Source organism: Telopea speciosissima, chromosome 8 (genome assembly GCF_018873765.1).
Source record: "Telopea speciosissima isolate NSW1024214 ecotype Mountain lineage chromosome 8, Tspe_v1, whole genome shotgun sequence".
In the NCBI taxonomy this organism is placed as follows: Eukaryota; Viridiplantae; Streptophyta; class Magnoliopsida; order Proteales; family Proteaceae; genus Telopea; species Telopea speciosissima.
The window spans coordinates 5,672,957-5,692,800 of NC_057923.1; the positions used below are offsets into that span (position 1 = coordinate 5,672,957).

At 39.0% G+C, this 19,844-nt stretch overlaps 1 protein-coding gene across 1 annotated transcript; it reads right to left on the reverse strand.

Annotated features, from left to right (window-relative positions):
• Positions 1–349: 349 nt before the first annotated feature.
• On the reverse strand, positions 350–15,730 carry LOC122671973 (trihelix transcription factor GT-1-like). Its single transcript, XM_043869469.1, has 5 exons — positions 15,084–15,730; positions 12,352–12,390; positions 1,759–1,890; positions 896–1,123; positions 350–801 (listed from the first exon to the last, which is right to left on the reverse strand). Exons 1-5 carry the CDS (start codon positions 15,613–15,615, stop codon positions 587–589), a joined length of 1,146 nt encoding a protein of 381 aa, XP_043725404.1. The 5' UTR covers positions 15,616–15,730; the 3' UTR covers positions 350–586.
• Between the last annotated feature and the right edge of the window lie 4,114 nt (positions 15,731–19,844).

The window sequence follows — 19,844 nt, forward strand, 5'->3', positions numbered from 1 at the left end:
ACTGTTATTCTGTCAAGGGTTGTTAAAGAAATTAATAGGATTAGAGGCACTGTTATCCTGAAAATGGCTCCGTTACCTGTTAAAAGGATTAACAGGTATCTGATTCTTAGTTCTATACAACCCACACAAGGATTTTTTGAAGCAAGGAATCATACACAGTAGCTTGTTCTCACATCCAGATTCCTATAGCAGAGAGACAAAAACGTGAATCAAATGGCACATCCACGAATCAAATGACTATTGCAAAGCAGCAAATTGCTATATACAATTGGCAAGCAGCAAAGCAACATATGGCACATCCACGAATCAAATGACTATTGCAAATGGTTTCACTAAAAAATGCAAGATAGAAAGGCTAATATGAATGCTCTGAAAATTTTGCTTTTTTCTCTTTCCCTCTTAACATTCCATCAAATTGCTATATACAATTGGCAATTCTGTTACATTTTAGTTGTGGACTCTTCAAAGTGTAGGCAAGATTACCACACAAGGTGCAATTGTGAACAGAAGGGAGTAAAAAAATTGTACGAGGTACTGCTGCTTCTGGAAATTTCATCATTCATCAGGATACCACTGTAACACTCCCTTAGTCCCCAAGCAATCTCACACCCTGGTAGATTGCACCAGGACGGAGATCATCTAAAGTGTCGACAGTTCTGAAGATATTGAACTCTCTTAGACCCGTCCAACCACGGCGGCTAAGGAAATCACGAAAATCATCTTCAGTGTAAAGTGTCTTCTCTTCAGTACGAACAGGTATGCGGTCAGATTCATCATAGAGACAAACTTTGATTGTCAATCCTGAACCAACAGAAATTGAATTTAGTACCTATAGAAGCTGTTCTATTTTCTTTATCAAGCAGAATTTATATCAATTTAATTTTTATAAGCTTACCCTCGTCAAGGTGAAGAGTGTAATTCCCCAATGGCATGTCCCTGTCAAGGCTCCGAACAACTTCGTCTTCATCTTCCAACCAAAATGCCCTCTTGGTTCTTAACCCGAAAGCAGACTTGATTGCCTCTTTGATTGCATCTGCAGTACCATCAATGCCAATCCTCCTAGTGTATTCTCCCCACTTGACTGAGATCACCCTCCCACCATAGGAAGAGTTGCTCTCCCCACCTGCCAAAAAATGCAACATTAGGAATGTATGTGTCAAATCAATGGGAGTTCATGCTAAGGTCGATAATTCCAGAATCAGTCGACAGGTTCAGATGGTCCAGACAAGAAAATTTCTTTAAACACATATGCATAGACAATTCATGAGTTATGTCTAGAATATGTAAATAATGTAAAAAGAAGTGGGGAGGGGGGGAGGGCGGGGGAACTGGTTGTTAACGACTCGTGCTCTATTTCATTTTACAAAAGTCCCATAAGCAGAGTCCTCAAGTGATGCAAAATTCAATAAATCTGGACCTTGTCAGGCATTTTTTACACCAGTCGAGAAACTTGAGTTCTAAATAATCAGTCACGGATAATAGCTCAATTTGGCCATTAAAAGGCAATTCAGAGGCATTTATGGGTTCACTTTTGGAAATTTCTGTGGTCAAGAAATCTCCTGCTGGAGACACCATCCACCAAGTGGAAAAAATCTGATAAGAGGCATAAATCAGTGAAAACTTTGAAATGTACTTTCTTAGAATACAGATAATTCATTAAACAGAAATATAGCTGAATTTTAGCCTATGTTTCCTTCATAAACAAACTAAATAGCAGAACTGTTCACTCATTCTTGCATTGAACTTGCAAAACTTTACCATTTCCAGGAGTTTCTCTCCAATTCCACGGGGGAACTCCACTGCCTCCAACTGCTTCAGCTGCCGTGATGGCAAGAGGGTGTCCATCATGATCCGAACGCCTTTCAAGATTGAGTGCTGACCTTCCATTACCTTTATTTCAAGCAATTAAAGTTCTTGTTAACAATTTAGAAAACATACCAAACAACAAATGAGTTGGAGACTGGGTAAAGCTTCAGACACCAAAGGGGGGGGAGGGGGGAAGTGGACCTCCATTAGAAAAGGTGAAGATATAGAATTATTGAAGAGACTTTTTTGGTTTATTCATTTCTTATGAATTGAAACAAAGTAGAAAATGAACCCATGAGTAATTCACTGCTTGTTATGTGTGGTGCAACAAAATAAGGTACATGGGGTGAGTGGACTCATTTTTTTGTCAATTCATTATTTTTAGTAAAGGGCAATGGTTTCCTGGACAGTCCGCCCAAGGATGCCATCCATGCTCCAGCACAGTCCTATATCTGCCATGTCACAGATTAGATGGAGACTAAATTTTGTGGGTAGGTATCAAAGGACCCAAACCATGTGTCAAATTAGCCCAACCTGAGCTGGCAACATGGCAAAATAATATCTGAAGATCTAACAGGGATAAAAGTTTCAATTTTTTTTTTCAAATAGATAAGCCGAAAATACAGTAGGAAAATGCAAATACAAGGAGAAAAATAATTGAGTTTCAATCTGCAATTCAACATGTAGCCTATCCAAACCATACCCTATCTATATAATCACCTTCCACATGGCACATTAGGTGGCCCATAGAGGCTTCCTTGGATGGGTCATCTATATAAAGATTTTTGGCTTTTACTAGATTCACATTTTTACTATTTTTAGTAATTCCAATTTTATTACTAGATAAATAATATTTTTAGTAATTCTTTGTTTTCAAGTCATATTAGTAGTTCTATGCAGTGTTTGGTATGCATTCTTGGAATGCATTCTAAGTCAATTTTGCATTCTTGGATGATAAAAATAGTTGTTTTTTTTCACCCGAGAATGCGAAATCAACCTAGAATGCATACCAAACACAGCCCTAGTTTACTTGGGAGTCAAGGCTGATGCAGGGAGAAATTGGCTCAGAAGGTTCTTTTCCAGAACCTGGTCCACATGTTGGTACAAGACCAGCACCAAGCCAAGCCCAGACCTTGCGGATAGGCTGGCCAAGACCTGGCCCTGTTGAGTTTATTCTATTTGGTTTTTTTTTTGGGTCCACTTGGGTCCATTATTTTGGAACAGTTGCTAGAGAAGACTTGGTATTCTTAGTGTCTTTTAGAATTCCAAGAGTTAGTTATTTTCTTGGTTTATGTTTCCTATGTATAGGGGTGGGGTTCAATGTTTTGGGTTTAGTTTTCTCAGTCTTGGGAGCAGATATCTATGTTTAGGATTTGTTATCTATGTACGGGGAATTCCAAAAGGGTTTTAGAATTCTAAGGGTCGCTTTAATGTTATTTTGCTGTATTCAAGGTTTTTACCCCTATATAATGCTAGTCTTGGCTGCTTTCAAAGGCAACCATGAATTGAAAACAAATTGTTCTCTTTGAAAACTTTTTGCTTGTGAGACTCAAGTGGGATCAAGGTGGACTCCTTCAATCGTGACCTCGGTGGGACTCTAGGCTGGCACCTATCTATCTTCATCTACAACTTATCTATATATCTTTATTCTCTTCCATATTCGATCTTGGCTTGCTTACCCTCTCGGGTTTGCATCATTTTTGGACTTGTGGTATCAGAGCATGGCTGGACAAGAGAATAACCTTGATTCAAATCTCTTCATATTCAAGACTAGAGTTCGACTGCCTAATGGAAGAACAGCCTAGTTGGTTGTTGGTGAACGATGGCGTGACAACACCACTGCACAATCCATTGTGGATATGTTGTCTCAGACAGACGAGATAGTCATCGAGCCTGCCAATCAAGTGATCGTTGAATTTGAAATAACCTCATACTATGACAGCGCTCAATGCCGAATCTTTCCAAGTTCAAAGAGAATTATTAGAGTTGGTCCTGATTGGCAGGAACAGCAAAATGGTGAGATTGATTCGATTGACAATATTTGTATCCTAAGACCCTCGCATCTACCCAAGACTCAAGTTTTGAGAGGATTAAAACCAGTAACGACCACACCAACCGTGCAACCACAAGAAGAACCGACTGGATCAACACAAGAAGAAGAAACAGAGATTGAAGCATCATCAACGACTATTGAACAGATTGAAGATTCTACTGAGACAGCCTATGTTGAAGAAATTCAAGTGCACAAAACAGAAGAAATTCGAGAAGACCAAGCTGAAACAGTAAATGAGAATGTGATCGATATGTTCAACACTTCCATTGAAGCAAAGATTGCTGATGCAGATCTGAAAATTTTTATGAATACTTATTCCACTATCAAGATCAAGAATAATGCAATAGTTTCTGAAGAATATGTGGTTACTCCCTTCCTAACTGAAATTGAACCAAGAGTAGGAAGTACTGACTTTATCTTTCCTCCCAAGTTTTTTGAAGAACGTAAACCACAATTGCACGACTATATCCGTGTGTTCAGAGAGCTGCCAAAGCATTGTTTTGGATTAAAGTCTGATCTCCATCACACCAAGTTGATCCCTTGACCAAAACTCGAGGTCGAGTTTTTTCTAAGAAGGGGAGAATTGATGCAGGGAGAAATTTGCTCACAAGGTTCTTTTCCAGAACCTGGTCCACATGTTGGTACAAGACCAACACCAAGCCAAGCCCAGACCTTACGGATAGGCTGGCCAAGACCTGGCCCTGTTGAGTTTATTTTATTTGGTTTTTTTTTGGGTCCACTTGGGTCCATTAATTTGGAACAGTTGCTGGAGAAGACTTTTGGTATTCTTAGTGTCTTTTAGAATTCCAAGAGTTAGTTATTTTCCTGGTTTATATTTCCAAGTTGCTGTCAGAGTTTGTAGGTTATACTCCTCTTCTATGACCCTCCCCAGACCCCGCAGTGGCAGGAGCCTTGTGCACTGGGTACGCCCTTACTCTTCTTCATATCCCTTTAAACTTGGGTTCTGATATCAACAATCCTACTGGTACTCAGCTCTCCACAATTCTTATCAGCACTTGGTCTACTTGAATTTCTTTAGCTATAGGTTCTTGAATCTCTTCAACACAAACCGCCTTAGTAGAATCTTCTGTTGGTGCTTCCGCCATTGGTGAAACTTCAAACACAGTCGATGTCATTTGCGTTTGAGTTGACATGTTCGGCAGTCCCTATGGCTGTACAGTTGATGCGGTCACCTTTGGTTGTAACCCTTTTAGAGTAAAACAATGGTATAGACGGTGTTGATCAGGTAGGGCCCACGAGTTGTTTTCAGGTTCAATCCAACCTTGTCGCTCGTCCAACCAATCACAACCTACTGCAATAAAGCTCTTTAGAGATGGTACCGGTTGACACCAAGCACTGTCAGAGTATAAGAAACGCTCAAATTCAACAAAGACTCTACCTGTAGGCATGATGCAAATCTCTCTTGATTGGGACAACATATCCACCACGGGTTGCGAAATAATGTTGTTACGTCGCCTCTCATCAACAACTAATATGGTTGTGCTCCCATTGGGTAGACGAACTCGGGTCTTGAAAATGAAGGGAGGTGGGTCTTTCGAGGCTTGGTTGGAGCTTCCCTCCTCCATAGCTCTGATACTAATTTAATGTAGTCCTATGTAGGCAAGGCCTAATAAGAGCCAGGTAAGATCAAAGTTCTGAAACTGTTTGCTAATTAGGCAGATTTGGGGCTGTTTAGGGTAAAACTAGGGTTAGGTTTAGGAATTTGGGTAAGGATTGTATATGGTTTTAGTATGCAGGTTTAGGGGATTATTATGGTATAAAGAAAATAGGATTTGGATAGGTTTAGAAATTCTGCAAATCTAGGGTTAGGGTTTGGGTTTTGGTTTTAGGTTCTAGGCTGTAAACTAGGGTTTAGATGGTCAGATTGGGTTCAAAGTTGGATCGAGTGTAGGACGGAGAAGGAGAGATGTTTGCTGAAAGTTTGGGACAGATCTGATGGTTGGAAGGTGGTTGCTTGAATTTCAAGCTATGGATCGTAGGGGGGGGGGAAGTTGCAGGTTTAATGGAGGCTAGGGTTTGATGGATGGAGGGGGCTTTGGATGTGGTCTAATGAAGGGAATGCTGGGCAGATTGTGAAGGCTAGGGTTGGAGGATTAAAAGAAGAAAGTAATTGCAGAATTAAATAAACTACTTACTTGAATAACACTGATCTCCAACAGTAGCAGATTGAAGAAGAGCTAAGAGAGGACCTCCCGATCTACAAGATGCAAGGAGTCACTAGGGATTCCAGTCCTTCAGTCCTTGATATGACTCACAAGGGGGGGTCTTGATATGACTCACAAGACTGGATCTCATAGGAGAGAATAGCAGCAACAAAGGCAGCAAGCATAAAACTGAGTTTTTATTAATCAAATTCGTATTCAATGCTGGCCTCCCTTACAAACTTATATAGAAGACTCAAAAATAGACTTAGACACTAAAAAGGAAAGGTCTAATCCTATCCCTAACCTATTAGTTAGCTTAAACTGACTAGGAAACTGAAATAGACTCAACATAGAGTCCTAATTCAGCCCAACTAAACAACTAAAAGAAAAACTAATAGAATCACTTACATTGAACCATTGGTTGAACCGGTTCAATTTAAAATATTAAAAACATGAAAATAAACTAAGTATAGGGCTAATCCCGTATGCAACCTATGTACCCATATTTTAGGCCCATTAAAGTGGCCTATTACATAGAAAACCCATAGGATCAAAGGCCCAACATCTATATAACCCAACCCTAGACTTATTCCTAATAAAAGAAGCCCAATTTGGTGATAAATCTGCATCAAAAAATTCGTCCTCGAATTTTGTAGTGATAAGGGGGAAACAACATGTGAGTAGCAGCTCTGACCATTCCCAAACAAAACTCCGATGGGGCAGGAACATTAGTACTATAGTCTTCAAGGCGTGGAGCTTTCTCTTCGAAGAACCATGGTGGCAGAACAAACTCTATGTGCTCTACCTCTGAATCAGCACCAACTATGAATGCCCTATCCATAGAGTCTTCAGTGTTAGCAACCTTCTCATCTAATACATGAGACACAAGCTCCACCTCTTCAAGAACAGCATCTTGAATATCATTGATCTTTTGTGGAATATTCTCAACCACCTCTTCATCTTCTTCTGTTTCAGCTTTATCTACTTTGACTTCTTCAACATAGACCTCTTCAGTAGTTTCTTCTACCATTGTGTTTTGACCTCCACATCAATTTGATAGCCGAGCTTCTCAACCATGATCTCAACTACTGGTGCAGCTTGGTCTACTTGAATTTCTTTAGCTATAGGTTCTTGAATCTCTTCAACACAAACCGCCTTAGTAGAATCTGTTGGTGCTTCCGCCATTGGTGAAACTTCAAACACAGTCGATGCCATTTGCGTTTGAGTTGACATGTTCGTCAGTCCCTATGGTTGTACAGTTGATACGGTCACCTTTGGTTGTAACCCTTTTAGAGTAAAACAATGGTATAGACGATGTCGATCAGGTAGGACACACGAGTTGTTTTCAGGTTCAATCCAACCTTGTCGCTCGTCCAACCAATCACAACCTACTGCAATAAAGCTCTTTGGAGATGGTACCGGCTGACACCAAGCACCGTCAGAGTATAAGGAACGCTCAAATTCAACAAAGACTCTGCCTGTAGGCATGATGCAAATCTCTCTTGATTGGGACAACATATCCACCACGGATTGTGAAATAATGTTGTTACGTCGCCTCTCTTCAACAACTAATATGGTTGTGCTCCCAGTGGGTAGACGAACTCGGGTCTTGAAAACGAAGGGAGGTGGGTCTTTCGAGGCTTGGTTGGAGCTTCCCTCCACCATAGCTTTGATACCAATTTAATGTAGTCCTATATAGGCAAGGCCTAATAGGAGCCAGGTAAGATCAGAGTTCTGAAACTGTTTGCTAATTAGGCAAATTTGGGGCTGTTTAGGGTAAAACTAGGGTTAGGTTTAGGAATTTGGGTAAGGATTGTATATGGTTTTAGTATGCAGGTTTAGGGGATTATTATGGTATAAAGAAAATAGGATTTGGATAGGTTTAGAAATTCTACAAATCTAGAGTTAGGGTTTGGGTTTTGGTTTTAGGTTCTAGGCTGTGTAAACTAGGGTTTAGATGGTCAGATTGGGTTCAAGTTGGATCGAGTGTAGGAGGGAGAGGGAGAGATGTCTGTTGAAAGTTTGGGACAGATCTGATGGTTGGAAGGTGGTTGCTTGAATTTCAAGCTACGGATTGTAGGGGGGAAGTTGCAGGTTTAATGGAGGCTAGGGTTTGATGGATGGAGGGGGCTTTGGATGTGGTCTAATGAAGGGAATGTTGGGCAGATTGTGAAGGCTAGGGTTGGAGGATTAAAAGAAGAAAGTAATTGCAAAATTAAATAAACTACTTACTTGAATAACACTGATCTCCAACAGTAGCAGATTGAAGAAGAGCTAAGAGAGGACCTCCCGATCTACAAGATGCAAGGAGTCACTAGGGATTCCAGTCCTTCAATCCTTGATATGACTCACAAGGGGGGGTCTTGATATGACTCACAAGACTGGATCTCATAGGAGAGAACAGCAGCAACAAAGGCAGCAAGCATAAAGCTGAGTTTTTATTAATCAAATTCGTATTCAATGCTGGCCTCCCTTACAAACTTATATAGAAGACTCAAAAATAGACTTAGACACTAAAAAGGAAAAGCCTAATCCTATCCCTAACCTATTAGCTAGCTTAAACTGACTAGGAAACTGAAATAGACTCAACATAGAGTCCTAATCCAGCCCAACTAAACAACTAAAAGAAAAACTAATAGAATCACTTAAATTGAACCATTGGTTGAACCGGTTCAATTTAAAACATTAAAAACATGAAAATAAACTAAGTATAGGGCTAATCCCGTATGCAACCTATGTACCCATATTTTAGGCCCATTAAAGTGGCCTATTACATAGAAAACCCATGGGATCAAAGGCCCAACATCTATATAACCCAACCCTAGACTTATTCCTAATAAAAGAAGCCCAATTTGGTGATAAATCTGCATCACACACACATGGTAGAGTCGTAATAAATTAATAATCCAAACCAGAGTCTGATATGTCCCAAATTCTAATCCAAAGCTCCTTGCAGACAATAGCTAGAATCCCCAAAATATTGTCTTGATCCAATGGCTGGTATGCAAACCAAATAATAGCCAAGATGAACCAGCAACACTAACCGCTAACAAGCTAACAACTAAACTCAGATCACGATAAGGACACTCCTCCTATCGTGATCAACACATAACACAAAACTAAGACTGAGAAATCATCCCGCAGTACACAACTTAACAATCAGGATTAGAGAATACAAAGAATGAAGAAGAAGAGAAAGGAAAGATCACAACTGATCTCAAAGATGAATAGAACTACAAGGAGGGAGATCAGATCTGGAATACCAATCCTGTATACATAGCTCAACAGTTCCAAAACTCTTAAGAAAAGTCAATTCTTTACTCAAATCATGCTAATCTGATCAGAGTGTAAACATATATGTAGCCCTTTGAAATTCCTAATTATACTCATTAAAGGACTCTGAGTCACTCTTACATACTGACTCGACTTAATAGACTCAAAACAGAACACTGAACACTCTAATCTAGTTAATAAGTATCTTAATCTAATTCACACACTTAACTTCAACCCCCCCCCCCCCCAACACACACACATAATAGGCTTATAATTAAGGCCGATTACAAAAAATAACACATAAACAAGTGTCCCAAGGCCCATAGAACCTATCCATGCCCAAAATTTGGCAACACTAACCCCAATCGGGCAGTCTTGACTGCACAAAAATATAGTAATGACAGCTATACTATACCTGCTCTCAACTATCCAAATTCTCAAGGTGGGAATCTATCCTCGTGGATTAAGACCAAAACAAGATCACCTTCCTTGAATTCCTCTTGATTCAAGATCCTATCCTCTGATTCTTCGTACTTCCCATTGTTGAACTTCTTGATAACTTACCAATTTCAACCATTGACTCTGCATCACAATAATTGAAATCGAAAAAGGGAACCAGCTCCAGAGGATTAAGGGGTAACTGCCTTACGCAACCTCGAATGGGCTCTCTTTTCCCCTGGATTTTCTCCTTGAATGATTATATGTAATTCTGCTTGTGTGAAAGTTGAAACCCATGGTCACTTTTTGCTGCCTCCGCAAAGGATCAATCAATGCCGAATTGAAAACTTCGTTTTGTCCATGTATTTGTGGATGAAATTAATCAGTCACTCACCACACTAAATCTTTATACCATTTTATTTCATAATGTCCTTCTATACCATTTTATTTCAGAATGTCCCTCAAAAACAAACAACCTAAGATTTCACATCTTCGTCTAAAATTGTAGATTTAGGAATCTTGTGCGATATGAGGATAACCATGTACACATCAGTTACAGGTGAAAAGTTTTATCTAATCATGTGATAAAATGTATCATTTTTTAAAGCACTCAACTATAGCTAGAATGGAGTCTACACCACAGAATTTTCCAAAAACATCCAATACAATTGTGTAGAGTGTTGCTTGTAAACCTAGGGAGTTTGGTGGGTTAGGGTTCGGAGATCCTATTGTCCACAATAAGGCTTTATTGGTTAAAACCCGTAGGCATCCGTTTACTAACCCATCATTCTTTATGGGCTCAAGTCCTCACAACTAGATATTTTAGGAATATTGATTTGTTGAATCCTGTTGTGTGGAAGAAAAGAGGCTCAATAATTTGGAATGGTATAACAAAAATTCTTCCTACTTTAAAGCAAGTGGTGAGTTGGTGTGTGGGGAATGGAGCTGATATCTCCATTTGGACTGATACTTGGGTTCCTTGCATTGAAAACTATACTACGGATTAGTTCCTCATCCTCAGTCAGATAGGGTGAGGATTTTATTACTCATGGTACATGGAATTTAACTATTGTAAATTTTCTTTTTCCATCTTCAATTTCAAAACGGAGTTTCTGGATTCCCTTGCCTTATAATTCTCAACCAGATAAGTGGATTTGTCCTTTAAGTAGGAATTGTAATTTGACTACACAAATAGTTGCAAAATATATTGTGAAGAGGGTTAATGGTTTGCAAAATACTGTTAGGAATTGCAAGTTATGGAAATTGATTCGGTGTTTACCAATTCATCCAAAATTTAAACTATTTTTATGGAAGGTTTTACCAAGGGGTCTTTGTACTAAGGTAAAGTTATTAAAGTTTATCGATGTTGATTTGTATTGTAGGTTGTAGCCTATGTAATAAAAATGTTGAATCTGATTGGCATGTTTTGTTATCATGTGAATTTAGTAAACACATTTGGGCAGCGGGTTCTTTGGGCCTTCGGACTGAACATATTATCAGTGCTAATGTTTTCCAGTGGATTCAGGATTTGGTATACTCATCCATGCTCTCTAAATCTCAGATTCAGACTGCTCTCTCGGTTATTGATATAACCTCTTATTTCCTTAGGACTAACAGGAATCAAGTTGTTTTCCAAAATCATAAGCCTCGTCCAACTAAATTACTACAGTCTATTCTGTATTATGCATACAGCTCTAGAATTTTTCCTTTGGAATCAGGTGTCTCTCGATGAGATTAATAGTAGTATTTCTACTAGTGCTTTTGATCAGCCCTTCTTTGATGGTGCCCAAGGATTATCGAGTGTGGATCGTGCCATTATTATCTGTGATGGCACTTATAATCAAAAGACAGGAATAGCGGGATGGGCTTCCATCTTGATTCTCAATGTTATACATTGCTTGGGGAATTTTATAAATAATGGTTTTGCAGGGAGCACATAGGAAGCGGAGATCAGAGGAATTCTACAAGGACTACAAGAAACCAAAAAGACACGGATTGGAGGAGATAGAGATATGGACCGATTGCAAGGAGATTCTGGACTGGCTTACTAAAGAAGAAAAACATGGATGGCCATGGGATCTGTTTATTCTGTTGACTGCAGGTTTCAAACAATTAAGTCTTTCAAATTAAATCTATTAAATAGGTATAAGTCAGCAGGTTAACTTGGTAGTTTCAGGTGCCTTACTGTTAGCTACCAAGGCTAGGACTAGTAAACTTACCTGCTATAGTGCTATGAGGACGATGTGTACTCTATTATGTGTCCTTGAATTTTAGTTATTTTTTGGTTACTGAAAAATGAAAAACCAAAATTAACCTAATGTGGAATTACTCTATCCTCAGCTGCCACAATCAAACACCAAGCTATAAAAACACAAAAGGAGGCATATCCAATGAATGAGGCTCCCGCCACTGCGGGGTCTAGGGAGGGTCATAATGTAGGCAGCCTTACCCCTGCTTTCGCAGAGAGGCTGTTTCCAGACTCAAACCCGTGACCACTTGGTCACAATGGAGCAACCTCACCATTGCACCAAGTCAAACACCAAGCTATATTACATAAAAAAGAATCTTGAATTGAAGAAGATACTTCTGTTTTGGAACTCAGCAAACAGTACTTACCTTCAACAGAAACAAATGGAATACTGGCATCCTCAAGACCTATGCCAAAACAGTGAAGCAGTCGTCAGAATATATTTGCCATAATGTTTTACATGTGTGTGTGTGAGAGAGAGAGAGACCAATACTGTCAAAATATTTAACATCACAAATACATAATCAAAGCAAAGAGAGATAAATAATGCAGGTGTAGCCAAATTAATATAGAGTTTTAGTTAAAAGAGACATCTATTCCTATTATGGATATAGTTTCTTATTTCTTTCTTTCTTATTTCATGTACGCTTTCCTTTCCTATCGTAAGTATACTTTTAGTTTCTATATATTGATGTAAAAACCATAGAGCTCCATATTATTTTGCTATTGAATAAAATTGGCTTTTGTTGCTACTATGTTCTGTGGGATTCAGAATGCTCTGTCGTGGGATGAAACAACCCTTGGTGGAATGCTAAGGTTGGCTGATGGGATGTTAGCCTAGTTACAGGTGGGATGTTTGGTTCATATCCTTCTTCTGTTCCTTCATTCTTCTTGTCTACCAATCACTGATTCAGATTAGTAATGTCTGGTTTTCAACTGAGTTTCTAAACCTAGTCCGTTAGGCTTCTAGAAACCCCATCAACTGGTATACATGGGGTCCTTTAATCATCTTCAGGCATCCAGTCACTTGTTCTGCCACCTCTTTGGCTCCCCATGTAAAAGATTTTATTCAAACAAACTAAATAGGAATTCTCTCAGCAATCCAGGCCTCTCTAGAAGGTTTGGCCAGAACATGGGATGGAAGGCTCATGGGTGTAAGTATAATAACATTGCATATTATTTGCAAATAACAGATTTACATCCCATATTTTTTATAAGGGGAAAATTTATTTACATGGCCTGTTAAGAAAGCCTACCCTTAATGGTCCACCTCATTGTGTGATGTGGACAGATGATGTCACAATTCCGACCATTGAATAGAGAGGACATGTGCACTCTCCCATAGTCCTGAATTTTCAAAGCTATAATTTTCCACTTGGCAGACTTCGATTGGAATGAAACTTGACATGTGAGCAAAAGAACCTTGGTGTCTACCTGTCCACAAAATCTGGGTCCCATTTGATCTTCTAAGTCGTAGTTATTTGAGAAACCACCTTTTTTATGGGGGGGAAAACCCCATATTTATCATCTCATCTGTATTATTCCATCTTTTTTGAATTTTTTGATGTATAAGAATTAAATTATATATATGACATGCAAAACTATATAAGTATTTATCTCTTGTCGAATTTTCATGAGTATTTTTCCATGATAATACCAAATATAACTGAACTTATCCTGCACTATACTTCTACAGTCACTTAATTTACAAGGGAGTTGTTTTCCTTAGCAAACAGTATTCTATACATTGATTACATTCACTAGCAAGCACTGAGAGTACCATTGCTAAAGAAGATCCAACCAATGTCATCAGATAGGTACAAGATTTGGCAAGTGAACCTTGGAGATTTTCTCTTCTTAGTAAAATGGTTAGACATTTTGCCTCCACTCAGAACACCTTGCTCAACTGTGAGCCAAGGCCAGCAAACAAAGAAGGCTTAGGGACATCACTCCAAACTTCCGTGCTAGCATAATGATGGTCAGTCTTTTAGTAAGCACATATAAACAGCTGTCTAGATATTAACCAATTCTTTGGCGGCCACTATGAAAGGCCTTACAGTTACAGTATCTGCGATGGCAGTTGGGGACCACGTTAAGTAGTGTTCTGGTGAAGTGGTCAAAGAAGGGGTACCCAGAACTAAAATCTGTTTTGGCCTTGAAGGTTTATAAAACCATTGAACCAGCTTCTTTGTTGTATTCTTTGCTCTTCCCTTTTTTTTTCCAACTTTCATTATCTGATTGGGTCTTGGTCTCCATTACTTTGGATAGGTTTATACTAATATTCTCTCATTCCTACCAAGAACTTTATGTAAAAAGAAATCTATGCAAAAATCAAGACCTACTTACAAGACCAGGCTAGTCCTTTTTTTTTTTTTTAGTAACACCAAGTTAGTCCCTTCGAAATAATCAAAGTTTCATGGAAGAAGCGCCATCCACAAGCATGCACATAAACAAAGTGCTTACCTTTCTTATAAAATATATGAAATAAAGAGAGGCTACAAATGCTTTATATAGAGTAGTTCTCTTTTTACAGTTGCACCTGTGACTGGTTAATTGACAAGCATAATAGTAATGGGCCTAACTAGAAAAAGGGAAATGAAAACAGGATGAGCAGAACCTAGAATTAGGGTGTTTTTAGGTCAACAAAGGCTTAGCCAGCAATGGCAACTCAAATTTTTTGAATCTGAAACAAACAGTTCACTGTCAAAAAGTACTCTAATTGATGCCTATTTGAATGGAAAACTTTGTAGAAAATATGTTGATAAGAATTAACTGATCAGAGAAGAAAAATGAATGAGAAAAGACTAAAATCTGATCCAATCAACTAGAACATACATTCAGAACTCCCATAACAGAAAAGACACGGAACTCAAGGCATAAAATTTGACAGATTGTTATAAGGGAAAACAATAACCAATCAATAGGATTTAGAGGAAGAACGTATTTAGTGTGCTTCTAAATATGATGGGGTTATTCCTACCGACTTGTCAATGACAATTCAACTGATTTAGGAAGATAAAATGAACAAAGAGCATTCAACAATCAAGAAGGAGAAAACCAGCACAACTACCAAAGCAATCAGTAATTAAAATTCGCTTACCTTTATCTGGGAATTGGATGAAGGAATCGACCTTAGAAGGTGTAGGAGTTTTGTAAGAGGCGTTCTTACTTCTCTCCCTGAGCAGTTCCTCTAGTTCCTTGTAGTACGACATCTTTGCTGAACCACTACCTCTATCTTGGTACTTCGCCTTCTTGAATTCTTTTAATAAGTTCCTCCATTTATCTGTGCACATGGTCGGAGATCGATCGAAACCCTTCTCCCTCATCTTAGACGAAATCTGCTCCCAAAGATGCTTGTTGGACTTGGAAGTATTGAAGAGACTATCCATTTCTCGCCGGAAACTGATAAGGCTTCGGGTCTCCTCCTGAACCCAAGTCTCGGCCCGCTTCTTGGGCGCCTTCACCTCGTGCTCGTGGTCTTCCCCGCTGCTATCGGCCAGAATCATTTGCTGTTGCTGCTGCGGCTGCGGCTGCTGGGGCTGCAACCCAACATTGCCGACAACTTCAATTATCATCTCTCGTCCCTCCTCCTTATAGAAGTCAATTGGACGAGGCTTCTCAGACAAGTACATGCTCCTTGGTAAGCATCTAAAAGGCAATATAAAGAAGATAAAGAAATACTAGAAACCAAGAAGAGAAGCTATTTCTTTTTTAGGGAGTCACAGAAAAAGATAGCAATTGGGTTCGATTGGGGGGGGGGGGGGGAAAGGAAATACTAATAAGGGAAATGGCTGGAACAAGAAAAGTTCTGTATTTTCGGATTCAAAGAATTGATTGGACCAGCCTTGAAAAGAGAAAGTAGTACAAATTCTCACAGAGTGAAGAAGTAGTTCTGGGGAGTGAAAGAACGCGATAGAAGGGAGCGAGGGAGGCGGGAATTGTAGGGAAACAGAAAGCAAAGAAAACCCGTGTCGAAGATTCTGAGATTGGAGCCGTCGGTCATCGGAAAAATAGAATGGAAAATTCTTCAGAACGAACAGAAAATTTTTCGAGGATTCTTATTCTTAAGCAGAGAAAGAGAGAGAGACGGTGAAGTGAAATGGTTATGCACTGCGAGAGCGGAGAAGAGAAGAGGAACAGTACATGAAGTGTGCGACTCCTTCACTTCAGGTCTAACTTGGATCGGTATCGGTATCGGTATCTGTCATCTTCAAAACTGATACAATATCGGTATGGATCGACACATAAACAAATTTGTCGTTGGGATTGATTCTAGGGTTCTTGGTGACCGATCCCAGCCAATTCTGATCCGGACTGGATCAGAATTGCCACGAATCTGATTCTGTCCCGATTCCGTGTTTTAAAACTTTGGCCTCCACTTTGGTCTTTTAATTTAGGGTAAAAGAACTGTCTCATAGTGTGGCCTACATCAGCACTCTCATGAGTCTATATCTCTCTCCTCCCTATATGAAAAGACACCTTTGCCCCCTTGTTTGACAAAATACCTCTTTCCCAATATGTCAGGGTGCAACTACGCCGCTGGAGGAAATGCAACACAATAGAAGAGTTCACTCTGCCGGGTAAGATCCTCGAGCCTACCATGACCACCATTTGCGGTCTTTTTCATTTTCTTCCTTGCCTAGGAAAGTGGATCAAAGAAAGGTAGCTTGCTTCTCTTCTGGATTGATGGCGAGATCATGCTGGTTGTAAATCAGCAAGTGCTAACACGCAATGGTGGTCATAGATTAGCTACCACTCATCTGTTACTTGTTCCCTTGGCCCGATCATCCAATTCGCTCCAATAGACCAGCTTCGATACCGATCATAAGCGAAAAAGTGTTCGATCATGTGTCACCTGCGTCTAGAGATAATAGCGCACAAAATTACCGCCCATCCCCTCCCAAAATAAAATTCTCATCCATGTTGATGCCCTTGTTCGTGCTCTCATTGGCCCCGTGCTAATGCAACGTCTACAAGACCAAGCAATGATGTCTTGCCCATAATATAGTCATGTAGGTTAATGATTATTGAAGTTTCTTTTAAAAATTTTGAAAATTTCACTTCTCTTCCCTTTAATTTCCCTGGTAAACAATAGAACTTTGATTTTCCCTTGCAATCAAACGAAACCAACATAAAGAAGTTTCTTGCTATTTCAATGTATCCTTGATCCAAGCCCAAGCCTAAGCCCAAGTCCAAGCCCAACTTACATTTTCCAACAAAAGGAACAAACCATTCTATGGATTTGGAGCCTAAGCCCAAGTCCAGTCCATTAAGAAATTTGGACTTGAATCAGTCCAGGCTTGGGTCAGGTCCGCCTGTTAATAAGAGAACCTAGTCTGCATAAGGCCAAGGCTTAGTGGAGTTGAGTTGTTTTATTTAGCAAGCAAGGCCAAAGTAGGGGAGTGAGAGAGAGAGAGATCAATATATTTTTAGGCCCCGTGGAGTCGCCACATGGCAAAACAACCTATTTTTAAAAAGATTACAAAGTCAAAATTGTATGAAAAAAAGGGTTAGTTTGATCAATAAAAATACAAGACAAAATCAAATGTTCCAAAATACATGTTGATTCATATGGTTGAGATCGTTGCTTGGTCATGTAGCCCCTGCATTAACATGAGACCAATGAGAGTACACATAAGGGAATCAACATGGATGAAATTTTTTATTCAAGAGAGGTGGATGGTAATTTTACACGCTCTTGTGTCTGAGTATAGGATCCACACGACAGGCAACGCTTATACATATATCGATACCAAAACAATAACAAACTGTTAATGAACCGATAGGAGTCCACTAAAAGAATCTAATAATTCCAAAATGACTGAACAAAAATTGAATATCACCTTAACGGTTTGGATTTTTTACTAAAGAATAAGAAAGAATATATTAAAAATGAAAAGAAAAATACAGCATTATGCCCAAACAAATACAAGAAACAAGAGAAGAAAGACACCCCACCTTTGACATGGCCATCAGCAGGGAAACCAGACTCACAAAAGGAAAAAAGTTTAATCAAACCTGAATCTAGGCATAGAAAGAGAATCCCCCCCCCCCCCCCCAACTCCTCTTGAATATGAGATGGGAGGGAGAACTAAGAAGAAGAAAAGCCTGTCTTCACCGCATCCTTCGCGAAGAAACCAGTTATAGGATTCACCTCTAAGAAACATTGAGTGATTTTCCATTCAATGGAAGACAAAAAAAGAGAACAAGAAAATCCAATAATCTTGCATTCAGTACCAGGGCACTGAATATGCTCGAATTAAAATGACAACTGAGGCCGAATCACATTCAATCCATAATCTTTGAGCACCCAACTTCAGCATTATGTAGCCTACACATATACAGAAGAATTCTACCTCAAAGAAGATCCAAACAAGATCTCATTGAACATTTTTGAGCTCACCTCTACCAGGTCTTGTAGAGCCATATTAAAATTATGCATCACCATCCTTTTTTTATTTTCAAAACGACGATGATTTCGTTCAATCCATAAGTTATAGAGAATTAATATAAATCCCGAAAACCAAGCTCCTTTCAATGAAATTGACTTGAATTTTTTCTTCCACCATTGAAAAAGATTCGAAATTTACATAAAATGGTGCCAAGACAAATCAAAGCAATCCAGAAATTTCATCCATACATGTGTGGGGCCCTCATACATATACTCTTTCTTCTTTCCTCATTTAATGATGTAGGCCCCTGTTATATACGAAGAAACATCATTCAAAACTCTTTCCCCATTTAGACGTGTATGATGCCAATATAAGGAGGCAGCGTATTGATCCCCCCAATCGTATTATATTCCATACAATATGATATATGTGCAACAATCACATGATTATAAATCATTGACAATCATATAGACAACTATTGAACCAACCTCATCATTTGGGAAAACCCAGTCTTACACTCTTATTATACTCCAAGCAAGTGAAAGCATTTAAAAATGGAGGAGCCATGAGAGAAACAGAACTAGGTTTTAAGTCTGCAAGTTCCTATGCCTTTGGATTCTCATATACTAATCTATATATTATTATTATTATTATTATTATTATAGTTATGTTAGACAAATTTCCAGTCTGTGATCTGTATTGCCAATTGTACAATAAGGTGTCATAACATGTTTGAAAGATTACCTAACCACATTTAAGCTTTAATATCCAAACTAAGCTTAACCTAGAAACTCTAGAATGGAATCTTAGGGTCAATAAAACTTAAAAAGAGAGTCAATGGAGGGTTTTCTCCATTGAAATGATCTATATGGGTCCAATCTTTAATAGTGAGTTGCTCTCTCAATGGCCAACAACCCATTTTCTGCATTTTTCTAAGCTGTGACCCTATTTGCTCAGAATTATGGGCTCATATCCTGTTTGCTTTTTTTGATTTGTCTATTTCAAACACAACAAAAAGCAAAATTCATCAAAGTGGGACCCTTCATGTGCTAATGGATAGGTTTCCAGTTTCTACTTTTAATCTATGCATCTTGTTCTGTATGTAAACTTTGGCTGAATTGGCTCTGGTTATTAAACTAACAGGGTTTCAATATTCAACCCGAACCGGTTGGATCGACCGGAACTGATCCAAAAATCCATACCGAATCGATTCTCTTATCAATCGTGTTCAGTTTAGGGTTTTTAGGAATTGATATAAATCGAAAAATCGAAGATGAACCAGTAACAAACTGATTGCAGACCAGTAAGAGTCCATCAAGACAATCCGATAAAAACCCAAAACCGATCGAAACCAAATCTCACCGTAACGGTTCATCTTTGGTTTGAATTGATACATGCATAGAACCAGTTCAGACCAAACCAACTGTTTGACACCCTAGATACTAGATACATTGTTTCCTCCTTCAATT